The sequence below is a fragment of the Pongo abelii genome, chromosome 8, assembly GCF_028885655.2.
Source record: "Pongo abelii isolate AG06213 chromosome 8, NHGRI_mPonAbe1-v2.0_pri, whole genome shotgun sequence".
Lineage (NCBI taxonomy): Eukaryota > Metazoa > Chordata > Mammalia > Primates > Hominidae > Pongo > Pongo abelii.
This window is the reverse complement of record NC_071993.2, coordinates 72,299,454-72,319,902: the sequence shown is the minus strand read 5'-3', so window position 1 is coordinate 72,319,902 and position 20,449 is coordinate 72,299,454. Positions and strand designations below refer to the sequence as shown.

The 20,449-nt window shown below is 53.3% G+C and overlaps 1 protein-coding gene across 1 annotated transcript in view; it reads left to right on the top strand.

The window, feature by feature from the left end:
* The window catches only part of CDH23 (cadherin related 23), a 459,756-nt gene that overhangs the window by 303,049 nt on the left and 136,258 nt on the right, over positions 1 to 20,449 (top strand). The window contains exons 14-15 of the mRNA XM_054522498.2: positions 17,016 to 17,080; positions 19,319 to 19,556. Coding sequence (XP_054378473.2) covers positions 17,016 to 17,080; positions 19,319 to 19,556 — 303 coding nt within the window. The remainder of the gene's footprint in view (positions 1 to 17,015; positions 17,081 to 19,318; positions 19,557 to 20,449) is intronic.

Below are 20,449 nucleotides of genomic sequence, written 5' to 3'. Positions count from 1 at the left end.
AGAGTAAGAGGAAGAGAGAGGGAGGGAGGAGAGAGCGAGAGATGGAGAGAGAGAGAGAGAGAACATAGCAGGCTGTCGCCTTTCCTCCACTGCGGCTGGGGTGCCCCCGCCTCTGCCTCGGAAGTGAATTGTCCTGGACCTTGTGTGAGGTCTGATGGTTTTCAGCTGATTGGTCATTCAACAAATTGATTTTTGGCAAATTGATTTAAGGCCTCACTGCCTGTCCCGCCTTTGAAGCACTCCACAGCCTCTGTCACCAGCACCTCCAGAATCTACCATCCTTGACCGAGCAGCTCTGTCTGCGGCTAATCTTTGCCCCTTTGCCAAAACAAGAGGATACTGTGTTCATCCTGGGCCTGGTGAAGCAGTGGTGTGAGCTTAGTGAATGCCAGGCATTTTACAGGGCGTTCCCCGTCTCTTCTATACCCATTGTGTAGAAGAAGCTGAGGCCCGGAGAGGTGAGCAGCTTGTCCCAGGCCAGCCAGTTAGTGAGCAGCCACACTGAGATTCAGACCCCAGATGGTCTGACTCCAAAGCCCCTGGCTTCCCCTCCATTCTGCCAGTCAACCTCAGGGCTCACCTCCCAAGCTGGGCTCCCGCCTTTTGGAGTCAGCTGTCTCCAAAGTCCATTCTGCCAGTCACCCTCAGGGCTCACCTCCCAAGCTGGGCTCCAGCTTTTTGGAGTCGGCTGTCTCCAAAGTCCAGGGAAAGTGGGCTTGCAAGGTAGGAGCTGCTCACTCCCTGGGTGACCTTGAGCAGGTCCATGGCTGAAGGGGCCTCAGCCTCCTCATCTGGAAAATGAAAGGGTTCTGCTGGACGCTCTCTAAGGCCCCCTGTGCCAACAACACCTGACTGTGCCTGTAGACAGTCACCTCCAGCACAGAGAGCCCGTGACGCCCTGTGCTCTGCGCCTGTCAGAAGTCACCCTTCAGTAGGTTCGCTGCTGATTGTTCCTGCTCAGACAATCGCTCAGAGAACGCCAGAGCAAAGAAAATGGACCCTCTGGGCCAGGGGACAATGGGCAGCTGTACAAGTGGCCAGGGCTAGAATGAGTTTGTAAATGCTGCAGACCAAATGCCTATTCAGAGTCCACCAATGCCATGAGCTAGGAAGGTTATGAGCCCTGGAACTCAGGTGACAGGGGAGAGAGGGGAGAGAGTGACAGAAGCAGCCACTGGGAACTAGGCCTAAGAGTTTGTCCAGGGAACATTTGGGAGAAAGCCTAGAGCAGCAGGTTGGTGGGGGACCCACAGAGGTTTAGGGAGAGGTTGAGCTGGCTCTGTGGGTTTGGGGTGGCTTAATCTCACTCTGTAATCTCTGTAGCGGGGATAGTAGCTGTGGTTCCTACCAGCTTGTTTCTGGAGTGGCTCAAAGTTCCATATGCCTGTCATAAAAACGACATTTAACTTCATGACCCAGGACACATACTCACACGGACACTTATCTCCAGCAAAGCAGTACTTCTTGAACACATGTAATAATACACTCTAGTGTTTTCTGATTTAATTCTGCTAGATTTCATTTTCTAAGTGCTAACCATGAACTACTAGATTGATTTCATGACCAACTCATGGATAGATGTTCAACTAAACTAAGTTTGAACCTCTCTAGAAGGAGCCTTCTCTGCTTCACCATCTGATGAGGGGGAGGAAGGTAGTATCAACTTGTGTTTCTTCAGTGTTCACTACAGGGAGCAAAGGGACAAAGACACCAGTGTTTACTACAGGGAGCAAAGGGATAAAGACCGCGTCCTCCAGATTTAGACCACCCAGGTTTACCCTGACTCAGCCGTTTCTTTTCTTTCTTTCCTTTTTTTTTTTTTTTTAGACGGAGTTTCGCTCCCTTGCCAGGCTGGAGTACAGTAGTGCAATCTTGGTTCACTGCAACTTTTGACTCCCTGGTTCAAGCGATTCTCCTGCCTCAACCTCCTGAGTAGCCGGGATTACAGGCACGTGCCACCACACCCAGCTAATTTTTGAATTTTTAGTAGAGGTGGGGTTTCACCGTGTTGGCCAGGATGGTCTCAATCTCCTGACCTTGTGATCCGCCCCGCTCAGCCTCCCAAAGTGCTGGGATTACAGGAGTGAGCCACTGTGCCTGGCCTAACTCAGCCATTTCTGAGCTATGATTTTGAATAGGTTACTTGTATCAACAATGAGCCAGTACAGCCACCAGCAACAGAGACCCCAAAAACAGTTGTTAAATACGATCAAGGTATATTTAAACAGTTGTTTAAATACGATCGAGGTGTATTTTTCTCCCAGTGTACAGATGACCAGCCTTGGGTGGCTCCTTCCAGCTCTCTTCTCCACCACCCCTAGGGTGTGTCCCTCATCTTCATGGTCCCAGGTGGTTGCCAGAACTCCAGCCATCACATCCATCTCTCAAGCTACAGGACGGAGGAAGTGAAAAGGGAACCTCCCCTCCCTTTTAAGGATACTTCCTGGAATTGCTTTGCAAACTTCTGCTTTCATCTCACTTCACTGGTCAAAATCTCATCTCACATGGCTGTGCTTAGCTGCAAAGGAGGCTGGGAAATTTAGCATTTTTAGCCAGGTAGCATTGTGTCCACCTTAAAAATAAAATCAGTTTCTGTTAATTTGTGAAAGTTAGGGAAGGCATGGCTGTTTAGTCTCTGCCAGATCACCTCTGTGTGCCTCCATTTCCTCTTTGGAAGTAGGGGTGGTGATAGTTCATTATAGAATTATGTGGGCTTCAGTGAAATCATAACATGTAAAGTGCTTAGCCCAATGCCTGACACAGACCAGGTGCTAATCAAATGATAGGTACTAATATTGAGAGCCTGGTGCCAAGCTGAGCTCCTGTCACGTGTGTTATCGAAGCCTCATGACAACCTGGTGAGGTTGAAATTAGCCTCCCCATTTTGTAGATGACAGCACTGAGTTTCAGAGAAGGTAGCTCTGTGTCAGACCGCACTCCCATGGAAGGGGCAGAATGGAGGCATGAACCCCCCTGGTCTCCAAGATGCCAAAATTCTTTCCCTTAACCATGGGGCAGTGCAGCCCCTTCATGGAGACTGAACTGCTCCCCGAGAGCCTGGAGAAACTGTGGGGCTGAGATATGACGAGACAGACACTGAACTTGATTAGCCAACATCCAAGCTGACCCAGGCCCAGCGCTCCCTCTGCCGGCCCAGCCTCCTGCAGGAGAACCCCACCCACCCACCTAAAAAGGGAACAAAGCCAGGACAAAAGAGCCCTTTAGGCTTCCACTGTATCGCCACCTACACACTGGTAGTCAGAAGATTCAGGTGTTTGACTCACTGAATGACCCTGGACCAGCCCCTTTTCTCTGAACACCTCTGTTTCTCCATCTGCAAAATGGGGAGAATGTTACTGTACCCTCTCCACCTTCTGGGGACGTTTTTAAAACAGTGAGGCCAGAGTGTTTTGGATTCCTTGGGAAGCAAATAAATGAGATAGGCGGCTCTTCTCTCAGTGGGTTTCTCCAGCCTGCCTTAGGACATTCTGATAACTGGGGTGGGGTGGGCAGAGGAGTCAGGAAACCTAAATGTCAGGGGACTGGGAGTGAGGGCTGCTTCTTGGCATGGGTGCTCCTAGCGTACCCCTCCCACCCTGCGCGCCCTCCCACCCTGCGCGTCCACCTCCCACCCTGCGCCCCCTCCCACCCCACGCGCCCCCTCCCACCTAGCGCGCCCCCCCACCCAGCGCGCCCCCTCCCACCCTGCGCGCCCCCTCCCACCCTGCGCGCGCCCTACCACCCTGCGCGCCCTCCCACCCAGCGCGCCCCCGACCCTGCACCCCCTCCCACCCTGCGCACCCTCCCACCGAGCGCGCTCCCTTCCACCCAGCGCGCCCCCTCCCACCCTGCGCGCCCCCTCCCACCCCGCGCGCCCCCTCCCACCCCGCGCGCCCCCTCCCACCCCGCGCGCCCCCTCCCACCCTGCACCCCCTTCCACTCAGCGCGCCCCCTCCCTCCCAGCGCGTCCCCTCCCACCCAGCGCGCCCCCTCCCACCCTGCGCGCCCCCTCCCACCCTGCGCGCCCCCTCACACCCTGCGCGCGCACACACACCCTGCGCGCGCACACACACCCTGCGCGCGCACACACACAACCCAGCTGCACCATCACTGCACCATCAAGGTGCAGCTCTGGGCTGCGTGGGCCCAGGTGAGTGAGGGGCTGGGCCCGCAGCCTCTGCTGGTCTCAGAGATCATGGGTGATTTATATTTCCTGCGTGGGACTTTGACCTTAATTTCTTCCGGCAGCCTGGGGCTGTAAAATTCATCAGGGACCTGCGGGTGGAGTGACGGAGATGTCAGGCGAGAAATCGTGTGGGTATTTAATCTATCAGATGTGTGGCTTGCCATTTAGGGAGACAACACGAGAATGTGGAATCAATATGGTTCATTAGCCAGCCGTATGGGCCGACCCAATCAGCACCTGGCAGTGACAGGCATAGGGGGTGTCCTGCCAGGCACCAAGTCACCTTGGAGTGAGGACATGTCTCTGGAGCATAGGCAGTGACCAGCCCCCACCCAGGTACCTCTCTCCACCTTCTCACTAGACTGGGGGCTGCCTGACACCTGCGTATCCCACAGGGCAAGGGAGAGGAGGGAGGGTGTCAGACTTACAACTTGTGGTGGGGACATTGGGAAGATGCTGTCATGGTAGGAGGCGTCGTTACCAGCCCAGGTTTTGCTGCACCCCCAGGGGGTTGATTGGACTGTCTTTGCCCCCTTCTCTCATCTCCTCGGCTCATAATGTCCCACTTAACTGAGCTTCAGACACAGTGTCTGTCCCCACATCTCTCAGGCCCTTCCCCTTTTCCTTTTCTACCACATCATCCCAACTCGATAACTGGCCCCAGAGAGGGCCCAAGTCCTTTCTGATTATGAGCATCTTGCTCCCTTGCCCCTTCCCTGGGTATCGCCTGTATCCATTTCCTAGGGTGCCACCACCTGGCTGGCTTAAAACTACAGAAATGTGTTCTCCTGCAGCTCTGGAGTCAGAAATCTGAAATGGAGGGGCTGGCAGGGCTGTCCTTCCTCCTCAGGCTGAGCAGGGAATCCTGCCTGGCCTTTCCCAGCTTCTGGAGGCTCCAGGCGTTCAGGGCCTGTGGCTGCAGAACTCCAGTCTTTGCATGCGTCTTCTCTGTGCCTCTCCTCTGGATGTCTTTATGAGGACATTTGTCATTGGATTTATGGCCTTCCCAGATAACCCAGGATGGTCTCCTCTCAAAATCTTCCACATAATTATTTTCTCAAAGTCCCATTTACCAAATAAGGTCATATTTGTGGGTCCCAGAGGTTAAGACATGGATCTCTCTTTTGGGAGGTCACCATTCAACCCATTACACACCCTTGAAGATGTCTTAAGTAGTGACAGGGACATGTTGATAAGGACGTGAAGGGCTAGCCATGGGGACCTGACAGCTCTTCCAATGCCGGCTTTTGTATTTTCTCTCCGTGACCCAACCCGTCTCTGAACCACCCACCCCGGGCTGCAGCCTCCTTGGGCTTCTCCCTCAGTTGCCCGCCGGGAGTGCCATCTCCGCTGCATCTCAAGGCCCCACCTCTTCTTCTGGCTGCAGCTCTGCTCTGCCTCCTCCAGGAAGCCCTGACTGACTCGTGGTCCCTGGACTCCTCTTGGCCCTTGCCTCCCTTGCCACTCCCTGTCTACACCATCTTTGGACTTTTAACCTCTGGCCTTGCTGGGTCTTTTTTCTTGCCCTGTGTGGGAACTGTGACTTCAGGCATGTTGCTTAATCTCTCTGAGCCTCGCTTTCCTTGTCCATAAATGAAGACAGTATTAGTACCTGTCTCATAGAGTGGGAGTGAAGATTAAATGTGTCAATACGTGTGCATTTCTTAGAATAATGCCTGGAACCCAGTAAGGATTAAATCAGTGAGCATTACTACTATTTTTGCAGGTATTGTCAGCCAGTTTATTTGCCTGTAAAATGGAATGTGACCCCTGTGTTTTTGGTTGTTTTAAAGATTAGGAAATTAGCCAAGCATGGTGGTGGGCACCTGTAATCCCAGCTACTCTGGAAGCTAAGGCATGAGAGTTGCTTGAACCCAGGAGGCGGAGGTTGCAGTGAGCCAAGAACGTGCCACTGCACACCAGCCCGGGCGACAGAGTGAGACTCTGTCTCAAAAAAAAAGGATTAGGGACTGGTTGTGTGAAGTGCCTTATCCCTGTGCCTCTGAGGGGAGCCCGATACCCCTCCTCCAGGCATCTCCCTGGCAAGAGGCCCCAGGGACCACCAGGTGGTGCCAGGCACTTGGCACAGGCAGACACCGGCCACCTTGACAGCCTTTGACATACCGTAATTGCTTCCCCCACTACGACTCCTTTAAGCGCAGAGCTGCTGGCCAGAGCAATTTGCTCCCCATCAATTTTTATTTCCAGGTTTCAAAATAAAATAAAGGGAAATAAGGAAGAAGGTGGAGGAGCCCAAGAACAACACCACGTCTGTGATAACAAACAAGCCGAGGGCCTCACACCTGGAGAGCACCCTTCAGCCTCCACCCAGGGCTGGGCTTGGCTTCCCTAGAGCATCCCTCCTGCAGGGCTTAGCGCCGCTTCCCCTCCACCTCCACGGACCCGCTGCTGGCACAGGACAGGCAGATGGGAGGGCTGGCCTGGGAGGAGGCTCAGCAGGAGCACATTTGCAGAAGGCTGGACAAAGAGAGCTCTTAGAACTGGAAGTGGAAATAATAATACTAGCTCCACTTAGAAAGTGGCTCCCGTGTGCCGGGCACAGAGCTAAAGCGACTGTGTGTATTACCTTCCTTAATCCTCACAATAATTCCCTGAGGTGGGTGCTCTCATTACCTCCATTTTACAGATAGGAAAACTGAGGCTCAGAGCAGATGTTACTGTGGTTACTCCTTCTGTTCTTCCTTTGATCTCCTCCACATTCCCCCTCCTCCCTTCTCTCCCCTCTTCCTTCTCCTCCTCCTTTGATCACTTCCTTTCTCTCCTTCTCCCTCTCCCCTCCCCATCTTCCTTTATCTCTCCCCCAGCCCCCATGATCATCTTTCTGATGTCCTTTCCTCCCTAGAAGTCCATCTACTCAGGATTAAGATCCTTAGCTTGTCTGCTAAAAAAAGATCCTCATAAGTCATCAGGTATCTCATTTATTCTTTCATCTATTTAGCTGATGTTTGTTGAGGGCTTCCTGTGTGTCAGGCACTGGATGGGTGCTGGGGATCCCTGGGGAACAAGACAGACTCAGTTCCTGCCCTCATAAAGCTTATATTCTAGTGGTGGGGGGAAGCCCAGTCAACATTCACCCAGATGTTCTTACCAAAACCATGACCTTCTCCCACCACACCTATCCACTGGCAAGAACCACCAGCTCCAGATTCCAAACATATCTGGAGTCCAGCCACATCCAGCTGGACTTCCCTGACTACCCTGGTCCAAGCCCCCACTGCCTCCCACTGCCCCTGTGTGACTGCCTTAACTGCCTCATCTCGGAGCCTCTGTTCCTGCCCTGGAGTTGTAGTCAGAGTTTGCTTTTACAAATGCAAGTGCTTTGCAAATGTAGATCGGAGTCTGTCCACTGAGGTCGCAGGGAAGAGAAGGAGCAGCAATCCGGAGATCTGGGGAAGAGTGACCTAGCAGAGGAACCTGTGAGTGCAAAGGGTGTGAGACTGCAGCCGCTTGGCCTGTTAGGAACCTAGCGACTATCTGAGAGGCAGGAGCAGAGGGCGGTGTGTGGGCAAGGTGAGGAGGCTGCTTGAGGATGGACGCTGGCACAAGGACAGCCAGGAGCAGGCACCGTGGAGAAGATATATGCAGCATGCTGGCCAACCCCAGTGTCTTATGCAACTGCGTCCCACGTGCACGTAGGGCAGAATCCAGGTCCCACCCCCGAGCTCAGTGGGATTTCCATGACTTTGCACCTGGTCACAAATCCCTTTGGAGGTTTTTTGTGCCTGGTCTTACACTGCACCCCCGAGGGAGAAGCACATTTCTCACCCTCAAGGAGCAGAGAGTCCAACAGGATAGCAAAGATGCATTAACACAAGTTCCGCCTGCAACTGGTTGTTGGAAAGACTGATTGAGAGATATTCTGAGGCTTCCTCTGCAGTCAATGCCATGATCCATTAGGAACGTCTACCATTGGCACTGGTGATGGAGTGCTGGCTGTCCAGCCCAAGTCCACAATGGAACAAAAGGGAGGGAAGGTCCCCTTCCCTTTCTCTGCAGGCCTCACCACCAGTCAGGTCCCCATCCTGTCCTCACTGCCCTCCTGCTTGGTCCCTACACTCAACCAGGGCTTTGAGCCTCCAGCCCAGCCCCCCTTCCCAGTAGCACCCTCTTCTTGTTCTAAGGCCTCCCACATGCTCAGAAGGCGCAGAGCAGGCACGAGAGCCTTTTCCTGTGATCACAGCCCCCCAACATCTCCCCTCCACTCCACCGCTCACTCCCTGGTACCATTGCCAACCCAGGACATGTACTCTCTTATCTCTCACTCAAAGTGCAATGGGAGCCATTTTCCTTAGAGCACCCATTATCTCCTTTCCTCCCGGGTGCATGGCCACCCCCAGGAATGCCCATAAAGGCACTCAGAGAGCAGCTTCCCATCACACTTCCCCTTTGCCCATCTAACACCCACCGTGCTCCCATCCATCCAGCCCTGGCTTCCTTCTCAAATTAAATCACTTCCTTCTGAGATGAGAGGGGAAAACCAAGGCTCCAAGCATTTTCCGAGAAGTGTGGGGCAGACTGGATGGTATTTCCTGGCCATTGGCTTCTACCTCACATGCCAGAGAGAAGCTGGAACCCTTGTCCACAGCACTATGGGAGGGGAGGAAAAAGGGCCTCAGGGGCCCCAGCAGGCATGTGGAGGTCACCCTGGCCTCTGGGCTACCGGGTTCCTGCAGCAGAGTCCTCCTGCCTCCTGCCAGCCACTCCAGCCCCCCAGAGCTTACAAGAGTGCAGTTAATCTCACACAGTTTAAGGACTTATTCAGAAGGGCTCAGTGAATGATGAATGAGGAAAGCATTACCAGCGAAGCACCGGGGCTCCACAGAGCTGTTTAAAAATGCATTCTCCCATGTAAATTTCTGCTCCATCAATCCTTATGACATGTCAAACATTGCTATTGTTTCCTGAACAAATTGTACTGCGTGCCCTTCTCTGCAGATTTGTGCATGGGAGCAGAACTGCTTGCCAGCACCGGCCGCCTGCCTCTGTTGCTGGGACCCAGGGCTGCTGCGGAGGCAGCTGGGCCTGCCTTGCTTCAGAGCAGAAGCCCCGTGCGGGGCATTCCTGTGAGTGTGCGTGCGTGACAGGAGTGTGGGCGCTGATGGGGAGTGATTGAGTGCGTGCCTGCCAGGCTGTGGCCTGCAGGGACAGACACCCAGGTGTCTAGGGAGGGGGTGTGGAGGAGACCACAGGGGCTGAGACTGGGCGGGGGGAAAGTAGGGGTGCTGCTTGAGGCAGAGAAAGAGAGAGAGAGAGAGAGAGAGAGAGAGTGTGTGTGTGTGTGTGTGTGTGTGTGTGAGGGGTGGAGGTGTAGGAGACCTCTGAGTAGAGTCTACCTGAGCCAGACAGGGAGAGAAAAGGAAAGTTTCTAGGAGAGTGTACAGGGGGTACAGGATGCAGAAAGTTGTTGGCAGCTGCCTGAGATGCAGAGAGAGGAAGAGAAAGGGGTTGTGTGTGGTGCGTGCGTGTGTTTAAAGAAATAGGAAGCATGGAGACACAGGAAGAGAGATGACACGAAGACACACAAGGCAGGCAACCTGTAAGGTGGGGGACCCTGTTCCAGGGCAAATCAATGGAAAAGGGTGAGAGATGATGACTGTTAATTGCAAAGAAAGGCTGGGTAAGAAGGGGTTCTCAGGAAGGGGACAAAGAGACAGGAGGGCCTGAGCACTGTTGGAATAGCGGGTCCCCAGAGAGTGGGCATAAGATGTTGCGCTGAGCACCAGAGGGCCGGGAGCTGGGCTGGACATAGAGTTTTGAATGCACAAGATGAAGGGGGACTACATGAGAGGGTGCCGTGGGAAAAGCCCCAGGTGGGTCAGGAGCGGCACTTGCAGCCAGCCAGACTGCGCCATCCTTCCAAGGTGGCCTCAGGTTGGGCCACACAGCTCCCTCCAACCCGGGCCCTGAGCCACCTGCACAGACCAAGACCAAGCCTGGGATGGGGTGGGGTCCTTCTTTAAGGGTCTGTGGGAGGCATGGGATGGGGTGGGGTCCTTCTTTAAGGGTCTGTGGGAGGCATCTGCTTGGGTATCTGAGGGTCTAGGCTCAGAGGCTGCATCCTAGGAAACCACAGCCAGAGACCCCTTTGCTGGTGGGTGTAGCTGGAGTTGCTGGGAGCCCACTCTTTCCAAGCAGAATGTAGGGAGCAGAAGCCGCCATGACAAGAAGGGCAAACTGCCTGTGGGGGCCCATCAGTCTTCGACAGGGCGAGGAGGATGACCCTAGTGGGAGCACCCTGGATCCCATGGCTGAGCTCTCAAGCTCAGACTCAGACTTCTCAGGCTCAGACTTCGCTCCCCCAGCCCCACCAAAGGGAGGAGCAAGGGAGGGAAGGTCTTAAGAGCGCATGCCTTGGAGTTAACCATATTGATTCATGTTCTAGCGCTGTGACTGTTTCACCCTGGCCAAGTCGATTGATCTCTCTTGAGTCTCTGTCCCATCCTTCATCTATAAAGTGGGGATACTATGGTGCTGGTCCTATAGGGCTGCTGGGAAGATTGAATGAAATAAAGTGCAGGAAATGCTTGGTAAATTTGGTGGCACATAGTTAAGTGCTCAAAACGAAATGTCAGAGGGGCACCCTCTTGCCCCTTCCCCTCGCTACAGCCAGGAGAAAGACTGGCATTGCTGACTCAGGCCTTGCCAGTCCAAGCATGTAGCCATTCCCCCACCATAGGCTCCTCCAATCACCTTGTATTAACCTTGAAATTTTTCACCCCCGTATGTATTTATTTTTTTCCTTTTTGTCAGCAGAAGAAAATTACACTTCTGCCAGCATTGTCCATCACAGAAATAAGCACTTGCAGATGCAATTATAAAAGCCCAAATGACGGAATTAGTTTTGCTGGTAATGCCAGCACTGGGGAGAATCAGAAGAAACGCCTTATAAATCAGGCGCTAGGCAGCAGCCAGTCTTGGCTGCACCCTCTCCCCGACATGCTGACTGCAGGGCAGGGGCTGACCACAAGGACGGGTGCTGAGCGCTGAGCGGCCACTGATCTCCACTGGTCTTCCCCTGATGGTTCTGCTGAGGGAGGCTGATGGGGGAGGCAGAGACTTCCTGAGCCCTTCTCCAGGCCTTGGTGCCAGCAGGTGCCCAGCTCTCTCTAGGAGCTACCTGGACTTCTCGGTGCCCAGCCGATGACTGTCCCATAGACTGACATACACCTGCCCAAAGACAGCTTCTCCAGAATGAATCTATCTAAGCCAGCAGCCTCAGTGACCTTCAAGCCCACTTTCAGCCTTGTTTTCTTCGTAGTTCTTACCACTGCCTGGAATTACATTACTTAGTTATTTCTCCCCTTGGTGATCTGTCTCCCCATTCTGACTTTTTTTTCTTTTTTTTTTTTTTTTTTGTAAGATGGAGTCTCACTCTGTCACTAGGCTGAAGTGCAGTGGTGCCATCTCTGCTCACTGCAACCTCCACCTGCCGGGTTCAAGCGATTCTCCAGCCTCAGCCTCCTGAGTAGCTGGGATTACAGGCATGTGCCACCATGTCCGGCTAATTTTTGTATTTTTAGTAGAGACTGGGTTTTGCCATGTTGGCCAGGATGGTCTTGATCTCTTGATCTCAGGTGATCGGCCTGCCTTGGCCTCCCAAAGTGCTGGGATTACAGGCATGAGCCACCATGCCTGGCCTCCCCATTCTGATTTTAAGTGGCAGTCCAGGTTGTCATGCTTAGGATGTGACTTCAGTGTTGGGCACAGCAGCCAGCACATTGGAAAAGCTCAAAAAATATTACTAGGCCGGGCGAGGTGGCTCACGCCTGTAATCCCAGCACTTTGGGAGACCAAGGCAGGCGGATCACAAGGTCAGGAGTTTGAGACCAGCCTGACCAACATGGTGAAACCACATCTCTACTAAAAATACAAAAATTAGCCGGGCATGGTGGCGCACGCCTGTAATCCCAGCTACTCAGGAGGCTGAGGCAGGAGAATTGCTTGAACCCGGGAGACGGAGGTTGCAGTGAGGCAAGATCGCACCATTGCACTCCAGCCTGGGTGACAGAGCGAGACTCCGTCTCAAAAAAAAAATTTACTAAATATGTGACTGAACAAGTGTCTGGTCACTGTTGCCTTCAGCGGTGTGCCGGGCATCTTCAGCTGCTTCTGCACATCCTCTGTGCCTGTCTCCTTCTGGGCAGGGCAGGGGCAATAGGGAGCCTCGGCAGGGGCCAGGGCGTTGGGGGTGCTCTATAAACCCCGCCTCACCCCATGCAATCCGGCAACCCCTCTGTCGCTGCTTGCTGCCCACCGTGGTGTCTGATGCGGGGGTATCAGCCCCACAGGAGGAAGGTTATGCTGGTCCTCCGTGGCTGGCAATGGAAATCACACATTCTACTAAATTGGGCAGAGATGTTGAGCCCTGTATGGGGGTACTACATAGGATACAAAAATGAGTTAGACAAACTTCTCTCCTTCACAGGGAGGAAAGTGGGGCACACACAGACAGTTTTCAGGAATGGCAGATTCTGCCACGTGTTCCAAGAGAGGGATGACGAGGGGCTCCTGGGTCAAGACCAGTGAATGGTTAGGGACTCTAGGAGAGGGGCATTTGGGATGGGCCTGGGGGGTGGATCAGAGTTTGGAAGGCAGTTACAGAAGGAAAGGATAGAGGAACCAGCAATGAGAGAACAGTCTGGGGTGCACCAGGGAAGAGGTAGATACAAGAACACTAAGCCCAACCAGACTGTGGACAGCCTTGACACTAGGGTATGGGTCTGAAATTAATTCAGCAGATCATAGGGAGCCATTGAAGGATTTCGAGCAGAGAAGGACAATAATTTTAGCTACTGGCTTTGACTTCTTGCCCCTGGGCCTCTTATGAGAGCCTTGACAAGTAGTAAAATGCACTAGTGTGTACCTCTGAGTGCCAGCCCAGAGCCAGTGGGGAGCCATTAGATGGCAACAGAGACACACAAACACCAGAGGGAGGAGCCTGGAGCACAGCTGAGGTGCTCACGTGGAGCCCTGGTTTGGCATCTTTTTTTTTTTTTTTTTTGACAGGGTCTCACTCTGTCACACAGGCTGGAGTGCAGTGGTGCAATCTCGGTTCACTGCAACTTCCGCTTCCCAGGTTCAAGCAATTCTCCTGCCTCAGCCTCCTGAGTAGCTGGGACTACAGGCAACTGCCACCATGCCTGGCTAATTTTTCTATTTTTAATAGAGATGGGGTTTCACCATGTTGACCAGACTGGTCTTGAACTCCTCACCTCAAGTGACCCATCCGCCTCGGCCTCCCAAACCAAAGTGCTGGGATTACAGGTGTGAGCCACCATGCCTGGGCTTTGGTTTGGCATTTCTTAGGTACAATATGAAAGTGGCCAGCTGAGCCATCCCCTTCCCCAATCCCTGTCACCATCTGGCTGGCCTGTGAGACCCTGGAAGTTACCCTGCAGGGAGACAGACATGCTCATTCCTAGAACATTGCAGGGAAGGGGGTGTTTGAAGCAGGAAGAGGAAATTTTGTTCTCTATACATAGGCCCTTGGCACTCCTCGAACCCTCCTTCCTAAAATGGGCCCCAAGGGTCATTGTCTGTCTGCTACTTTATTTGTCTGTTGGACTTTCAGTTGGTCAGCCACAAACAAGTGTTGCTTGGGAGGAGGTTGTTTAAAAGGTGCCATGACAAGCAGATTGGGGCTGGGATAGACTCAGTCACTGTGCCTGCCTGGATAGGGCAGGATGGCAGGTGGTAATAACAGTACTTACCTGTGGAGATCTGGTCAAAAGTAAATTCATACATTGGTATGTGTCATGAGAACGTGGGTGCAGTTGTAGTTATAGGTGACAGAGATAGACTTACCTTTCCTGAGCTGCCTTTATGTCCAGGCCCTCTACTAGGCCCTGGGCACATGTGGACCCCATGACCCCGCGCTGCCCTCTGGGAGCCACGTCCTGGTTGGGAGAGACACGCATTAGCCTTAGCTTCAGTGCCTCAGTGTGATCAGGGCTGGGAATACTGAGTGAGTGCAGGGAGGAGCCCTAACTTTGCCTTGGGGGTCAGGGAGGGCAGAAGGGTGTGAGCCAGGCAGGAGAGGGAGGGGCGCTGTCCAAGCTGAGCAGGCAGAGCCAGGTCCTGGGAGCTGCACGTGTTCCATTTTGGGTCAGAGATGAGGCTAGACATTAAGGGCCGAAAATGTGTATAGGAGGGGAGGGGTTTTCCTTCGAGCACAGATCTACCGCCTCCTCCCAGGCCCAGGGCCCCTGACAGGCCCTGCTGCAGCCTGGCACTGGCCCTGCACCCATCAAGGCCCAAGGTCAGTGCTGCTGCCCTCACCCTGGCAGGGGCAAGGAGCAGCTTTTCATCTAGTTTGGCTTCCTACACTTGAAAAATGAAAGTTCTCCCTCTCCTCCTCACCCAGGCATACATATTTCACATGGTCATTAGGCGGTGGTACTGAAGGACTCACAAATCTTCCCTGGTCAGCATCAGCAGCCTGGGCGGGCAATGAGAGGCCCTGGGGACAAGGGTCACCGTGGGAGCCATAGCTGTGCCCAGTCCAACGTGGGCAGGGGAGGCCAAGCCTTGCAGGGGTTGAGGGTGTGAAGCCAGCTTCTGCTCTAAGACAGTCCAGTCCTGTCTCCTGGGGCTCATCACCTAATTTCCCTGGGCCTCAGCTGCTCCAGGCCCCAGGGTGAAGGGGATGGGACCCAGGCACCTCACACATCCTTCCTGTCCTGACAGTCCAGAGCAATTTTGTGGAGCACCCAGATCTGAAGGGCTCATCCCCAGGGCTCAGATGTGACCTTCTCCAGGGGCAGCACACCCCCGATGACCCAGGCCCCTCCCTTCCTGCACACCCCACTTTCTGCTTCTCAGCTGCTCTTCTCCACCTCCTAGCCTGCTGTCTCTCCTCTACTTCCCTTTTCCTTTTCTTTCTGTCATTTGCTTCACTTCTGTCCTCTTTCTTCTGAGTCCTGCCTTCTTTGTCTTCACCCCGTCTCTCTGCCCCTTCCCTATTTTCTCTGCACCACCCCCTTCTTATTCATTTTTCAGGCATTTATGAAGCATCTACTGCATGCCAGGCACCATCTGTGCTGCACAGTGAGCCCCACAGGTGCCTGCCCTGCCCTCGTCCTTCCCCAAACCCTTTTCCTTTGACAAAGGCAAATGATGGGGGCCAAGGAGATACGGTTTGGTCACACAGTGACCTGGAACTGAGGCCTCCACACCACAGTGACCCCTCGCCAAAGGGCTCAATGGCATGGCAGTCAGATCTTCCCGAGACCAAGCTGCAGTTATAACAGTCCAACAAGACCATGCATTGATGACCATGATTGTCAGTGGAACCTAGGGGTGGGAAGGGCTCTGGGATTCCTCCCGCTCCCCTTCTCTTCTGTCCCTGTAAAGTGAGGATGAATCTGGTTACTTTGGGCAGTGTGGGCTCCTCTCGCCTGGAATAACCAGGCTCCCTTCCTTCTGAGAACAAGCACCCCTCTTGGCTCAGAGGCAATCACTGATGGAGGGCATGGGCATGGCTAGATGGCACAGGATTCAAACCCAGCACTGTTCTTTCTCTAGCCGTGAAGCCTTGAGTGAATGATGTACTGTCTCAATGCCTCAGTTTCCCCATCTGTAAATTGGAGGTGGTGCTAATAATAGTACCTACCTCACAGGGCTGTTGTGAGGGTGAAGGGGTTGTAGGTAGAAGGCGTGCAGGAGCCAGCAGTGGCTGCTGCCATCTTGAGGAATGGCACAGGCAGTGGGAGAGGGCCCGTCCGGGAGCCAGTCCTGGGTTGGAGGGTGGTGACATGGCTCAGCGCCTTCCTTTCACTTGTTCAGCACGCACACCCTGAGAACCTGTGATGAGCTCTGAGCCTGGCTGGGGTAGTGGCGGGGACAGAGGTCTGCACAGTCTGCAGGAGCATAAGCTGTGGGGATATTTAATGGAAATCAGGCACAAGAGGCAGTCCTATACAAGCTGGCAGCCCAGAGCCCCCAGAAATGGCATCTTTCTGTATAGCCAAGTTTTCTGGATAACTAAGATCTTAACCCTTTGGGTATAAACTTTTTTTCATTTCATTCATTTGGGATAGAAGTATATTTTTCACTTATCTGCCTTCCTGAACTGAATATACTAAACACAAATTAGCTTTTCCTTGAAAATTCAGGCTTATCAAAAAGAACAGAATTTACTAGATTTCATAGACTCCAGGAACTTTAAAAGGAACCTCAAAAAATATTGAGCACAAAGGGATCAAAATATATTTTTAGCCGTGAGGGCTTTATCTACTTACAATCTTATAGAGATACCTTAAATATAAAACAGATGCAAGTGGACCCCAAAGTCAGTCTGAGGCCTTTCCCTACAGGCATCTGGTGGCAGGTAACAGTTTGCCCAGCTCTAGGGCAGTGGTCTGGGAAGAGAGCAGAGGTCACATCTAGAACAGCGCCTTGCATGGATTATGTGTGTCATAAGTAACTATTGAATGAATGAATGATGTCATTTAGCCTGCACTGTGGATTAGAACCATGCCAGGGACAATATGGAAGCCAATGTTCCAAACCACAAAAGCCAAACCCCCACTAAAACTTCAGGTCAGGGGAGATGGAGGAGGGCCTCACTGGGATGGCCACAGAGAAGGAATACCCGGTGGGGGTGGAGAGGCCAGTTTCTGTCCCACTCTGCTTCTGACCTGCTCCTAACCCAGACTGGCAGCAGGCTTTCACCAGGCCCCACTGGGGTCTGGGCCTCAGAAAATTCAACCTGGGCCAAAGGAGACGTGCGAGAGGAACATGGGTTTCCTGTGGACCTGAAGCCTCAGCTGGGCCTGGCAGTAATGATTTCTTGTTCTCACTGTTGCAGGCAACAGACAATGATGCAGGCACCTTTGGGGAAGTCAACTACTTCTTCAGTGATGACCCTGACAGGTGAGACTCTGCCCACAGCCCCTCAGGCCCCTCCGCAGTGGTCCTTGGCCCTCCCCAGACTCATGAGATCTGGGAACTTTTCAGTGCCCAGGGAGGGAGGTGCTGGGTCCTGTGGCTAGAGCACTGGACTGGAAGTTGGAACTCATGGGCACTGTGGCTGGTTTGACGGTGATTGTGGCACAGCCTTGGTCAAGTCTCCTCAACTCTCTGGGGCACAGCTTATCTGACCCTCAAAAGATAGCCTTTAGCTTTGGGAATGGATCCATTGTGTCTTTGAGAGGCTTTGAAGTACTAGCAACAGCACACCACCACCACCACCAGCCACAGCTACTACATGTCAGGCTCATCATGGCCAAGGGCTTCACACGCATTGTCTCATGTCATCCTCTCAGTGAAATGACAGAGGAACTCAGTGCTAGGCACTTTTATCATCCCCACTTTACAGATGATGAAAGTGCAACTCAGAGAGGCTAAGTCACTTGTCCAAAGTCACACAGCTATAAGTGGCATGGTCAGGCTTCTGCATGTGACCTTCACCACTAGGCTACACAGCCTGCCCCAGGAGGGCTCTCAACATGCAGCAGCCCGTAGGCGGGTTACTCGCCTCCGTGCCTGACACATGCCAGCCTTGCCCCATCACCCCTCATGGTAAATTTCTCTGGGCTTGATTTTGGGCCATAGGCAGCCCTCTAACTTTTTTTTTTTTGAAACAGAGTCTCCCTCTGTTGCCCAGGCTGTAGTGCAATGGTGCAATCTCAGCTCAAACTGCAACCTCCGCCTCCTAGGTTCAAGCAATTCTCCTGCCTCAGCCTCCTGAGTAGCTGGGATTACAGGCACCCACCACCACACCTGGCTAATTTTTGTGTTTTTAGTACAGATGGGGTTTCACCACGTTGGCCAGGCTGGTCTCAAACTCCTGACCTCAGGTGATCCACCCACCTCAGCCTCTCAAGTGCTGGGATTACAGGCATGAGCCACTTCGCCCGGCCCCCTCTCACTTTTAACATACTCAAAGGCCACGTGTCTGATGCACTGGGAAGCCCGGTAGAATGAGTGAGGCGGTGGGTGTCAGCTTGAATGACTGGCCCCAGCTATCCGTGGGAAGGATGAAGAAAAGATGGGGAAGGAGCTGGTTGCAGTGGCTCATGCCTGTAATCCCAGCACTTTGGGAGGCTGAGGCGGGTGGATCACCTGAGGTCAGGAGTTCGAGACCAGCCTGGCCAACATGATGAAACTCCATCTCTACTAAAAATACAAAAATTAGCCAGGTGTGGTGGCAGGCGCCTGTAGTCCCAGCTACTTGGGAGGCTGAGGCAGGAGACTAGTTTGAACCTGGGAGGCAGAGATTGCAATGAGCTGAGATTGTGCCACTGTACTCCAGCCTGGGAGACAGAGTGAAACCCTATCTCAAAAAACAAGAGACAGGGAGATTGTTAGGGGCATCTGGCCATTCTCTGTCACTCAGTGATGGGGGCCTCAAATGGGAGGAAGGCACCAGCATGGCTGAATGCACAGGGAGCCCTTTCCCCAAGGGACCCGTGTTCACGTGGCCTTATCCTGGTCATTTTGGATGGTCTCACCTCTTCCCATCTTCTGGGCCTGAGACTTTCCTCACTCTGAGCCAGAACCTTCCAGGCTTGGTGGCTGGCAGCTGTGGTCAGAGCACACAGATGTCAACTGACAGCTCAGATGAGGCTCCTGAGGGGACATTTAGATGAGGTAGTTGGAGGGGTTGTCTTGCCGGACCTTTCTGCTACCTGGGAGATGTCTACCAGCCTCCCACTCAAGGCTCATTTCCTCAAAGTCAAAGGGCAGCTCCCAAAAGAGGACCAACCACCTTGCCCTTCACCAGCTGCTTTCTGCCCATTCCTAGCATTCTGGTGCAAAACGATCTGGGATGGCACACGTTTTTACCCTCACAGTTCTCCAGCATCTAAATATCTGCAGTAGGTAGAAACTCCTGTTCATAGCAGAAGGTTTGTTCTGCCTGGGTTTCCTCCTTGCTTAAATCAGGCGACTCCTCCTGCTCACCTCGTGTGATCCTGATCCCCGCCACCTACCCACCCCCTTTAGAAATAGCAGCTCTTCTCAAGGCAGGTGAAAGGGAAGGCAGATTTCAGACTTCATTTATTTCTGTTAGTCACTCTGGGCAAGGACAGGCTGGGAAATGCCGGCCCCATCAACAAGCCTGTTTTAAACCACGGTGTTCCTTCTCTCCATCCTCTTGGCCTGGCACAGGTTCTCGCTGGACAAGGACACGGGACTCATCATGCTGATTGCCAGGCTGGACTATGAGCTCATCCAGCGCTTCACCCTGACGATCATTGCCCGGGACGGGGGCGGCAAGGAGACCACAGGCCGGGTCAGGATCAATGTGTTGGATGTCAACGACAACGTGCCCACCTTCCAGAAGGATGCCTACATGGGTGCTCTGCGGGAGAATGAGCCTTCTGTCACACAGCTGGTGCGGCTCCGGGTAAGGTGCCAGGGAGCCCTGCACTCCTGCCATTCATCTTACCCTTCCCCCTGTACTTGCTTGCTTGCTTCTTTTTTGTTTTTTGTTTTTATGAGACAGGGTCTCACTCTTTCACCCAGGCTGGAGTGCAGTGGTACAATCAGAGTTCATTGCAGCCCCAAACTCCTGGGCTCAAGCAATTCTCCTGTCTCTGCCTCCTTAGCAGCTGGGACTACAGGTTTGAGCCACCATGCCCAGCCTGTGCTTTCTTCTTGACCAACCCCTTAGGGAACCCACTGCAAGAGGGGCTGACCTTCCATCCACAAAGAATACCGCACAGATTTGAGAGTCAAATTCTTGGTCTGTGTTGAGCCTTCTCTGAGCAACACCTCATATTCTTGGTACCAAGTGGGGCTTTATACAGTGTCTGTCTCAGCTTAATATTAGGTCAGAATTTAGCAAAAGATCCCACCCCCGACCCATCTGCTGCCATCTCCCTTGGCAAGGGCATTGAGCGGGGAGCAGTTCCTTGTGTCAGGACCCCCTCCAAGCCCTTTAATGACTGACTAGAATCAGGAAGTGCTGAAGCTGGGAGGAGCTGCAGAGACCATGGAGTGCAACCCCATTTTACAGAAGGGGAACCTGGAGGGGAGAGGCTTGCCCACGAAGACATAGTCGGGTAGCAGAGCCAGGTCTAGTCCCAGAATGCTATTTTCCAAGTGCTTCCTGCAGCGAGTCCCCCACTAGGCTTCAGTGACCTTTAACCAGAGACTTTTAAATGTCCCCTCTTCCCCATGCTGTCTACCCCAAGAGATGGGACCCAGAGCCTCCATTTGGAACTTGTTTCTGAAGCGGGCAGGGATGAAGGCAAGGCTGGAAGGGTGAGAACCGGGGATACCGAGAAGAACAAACCA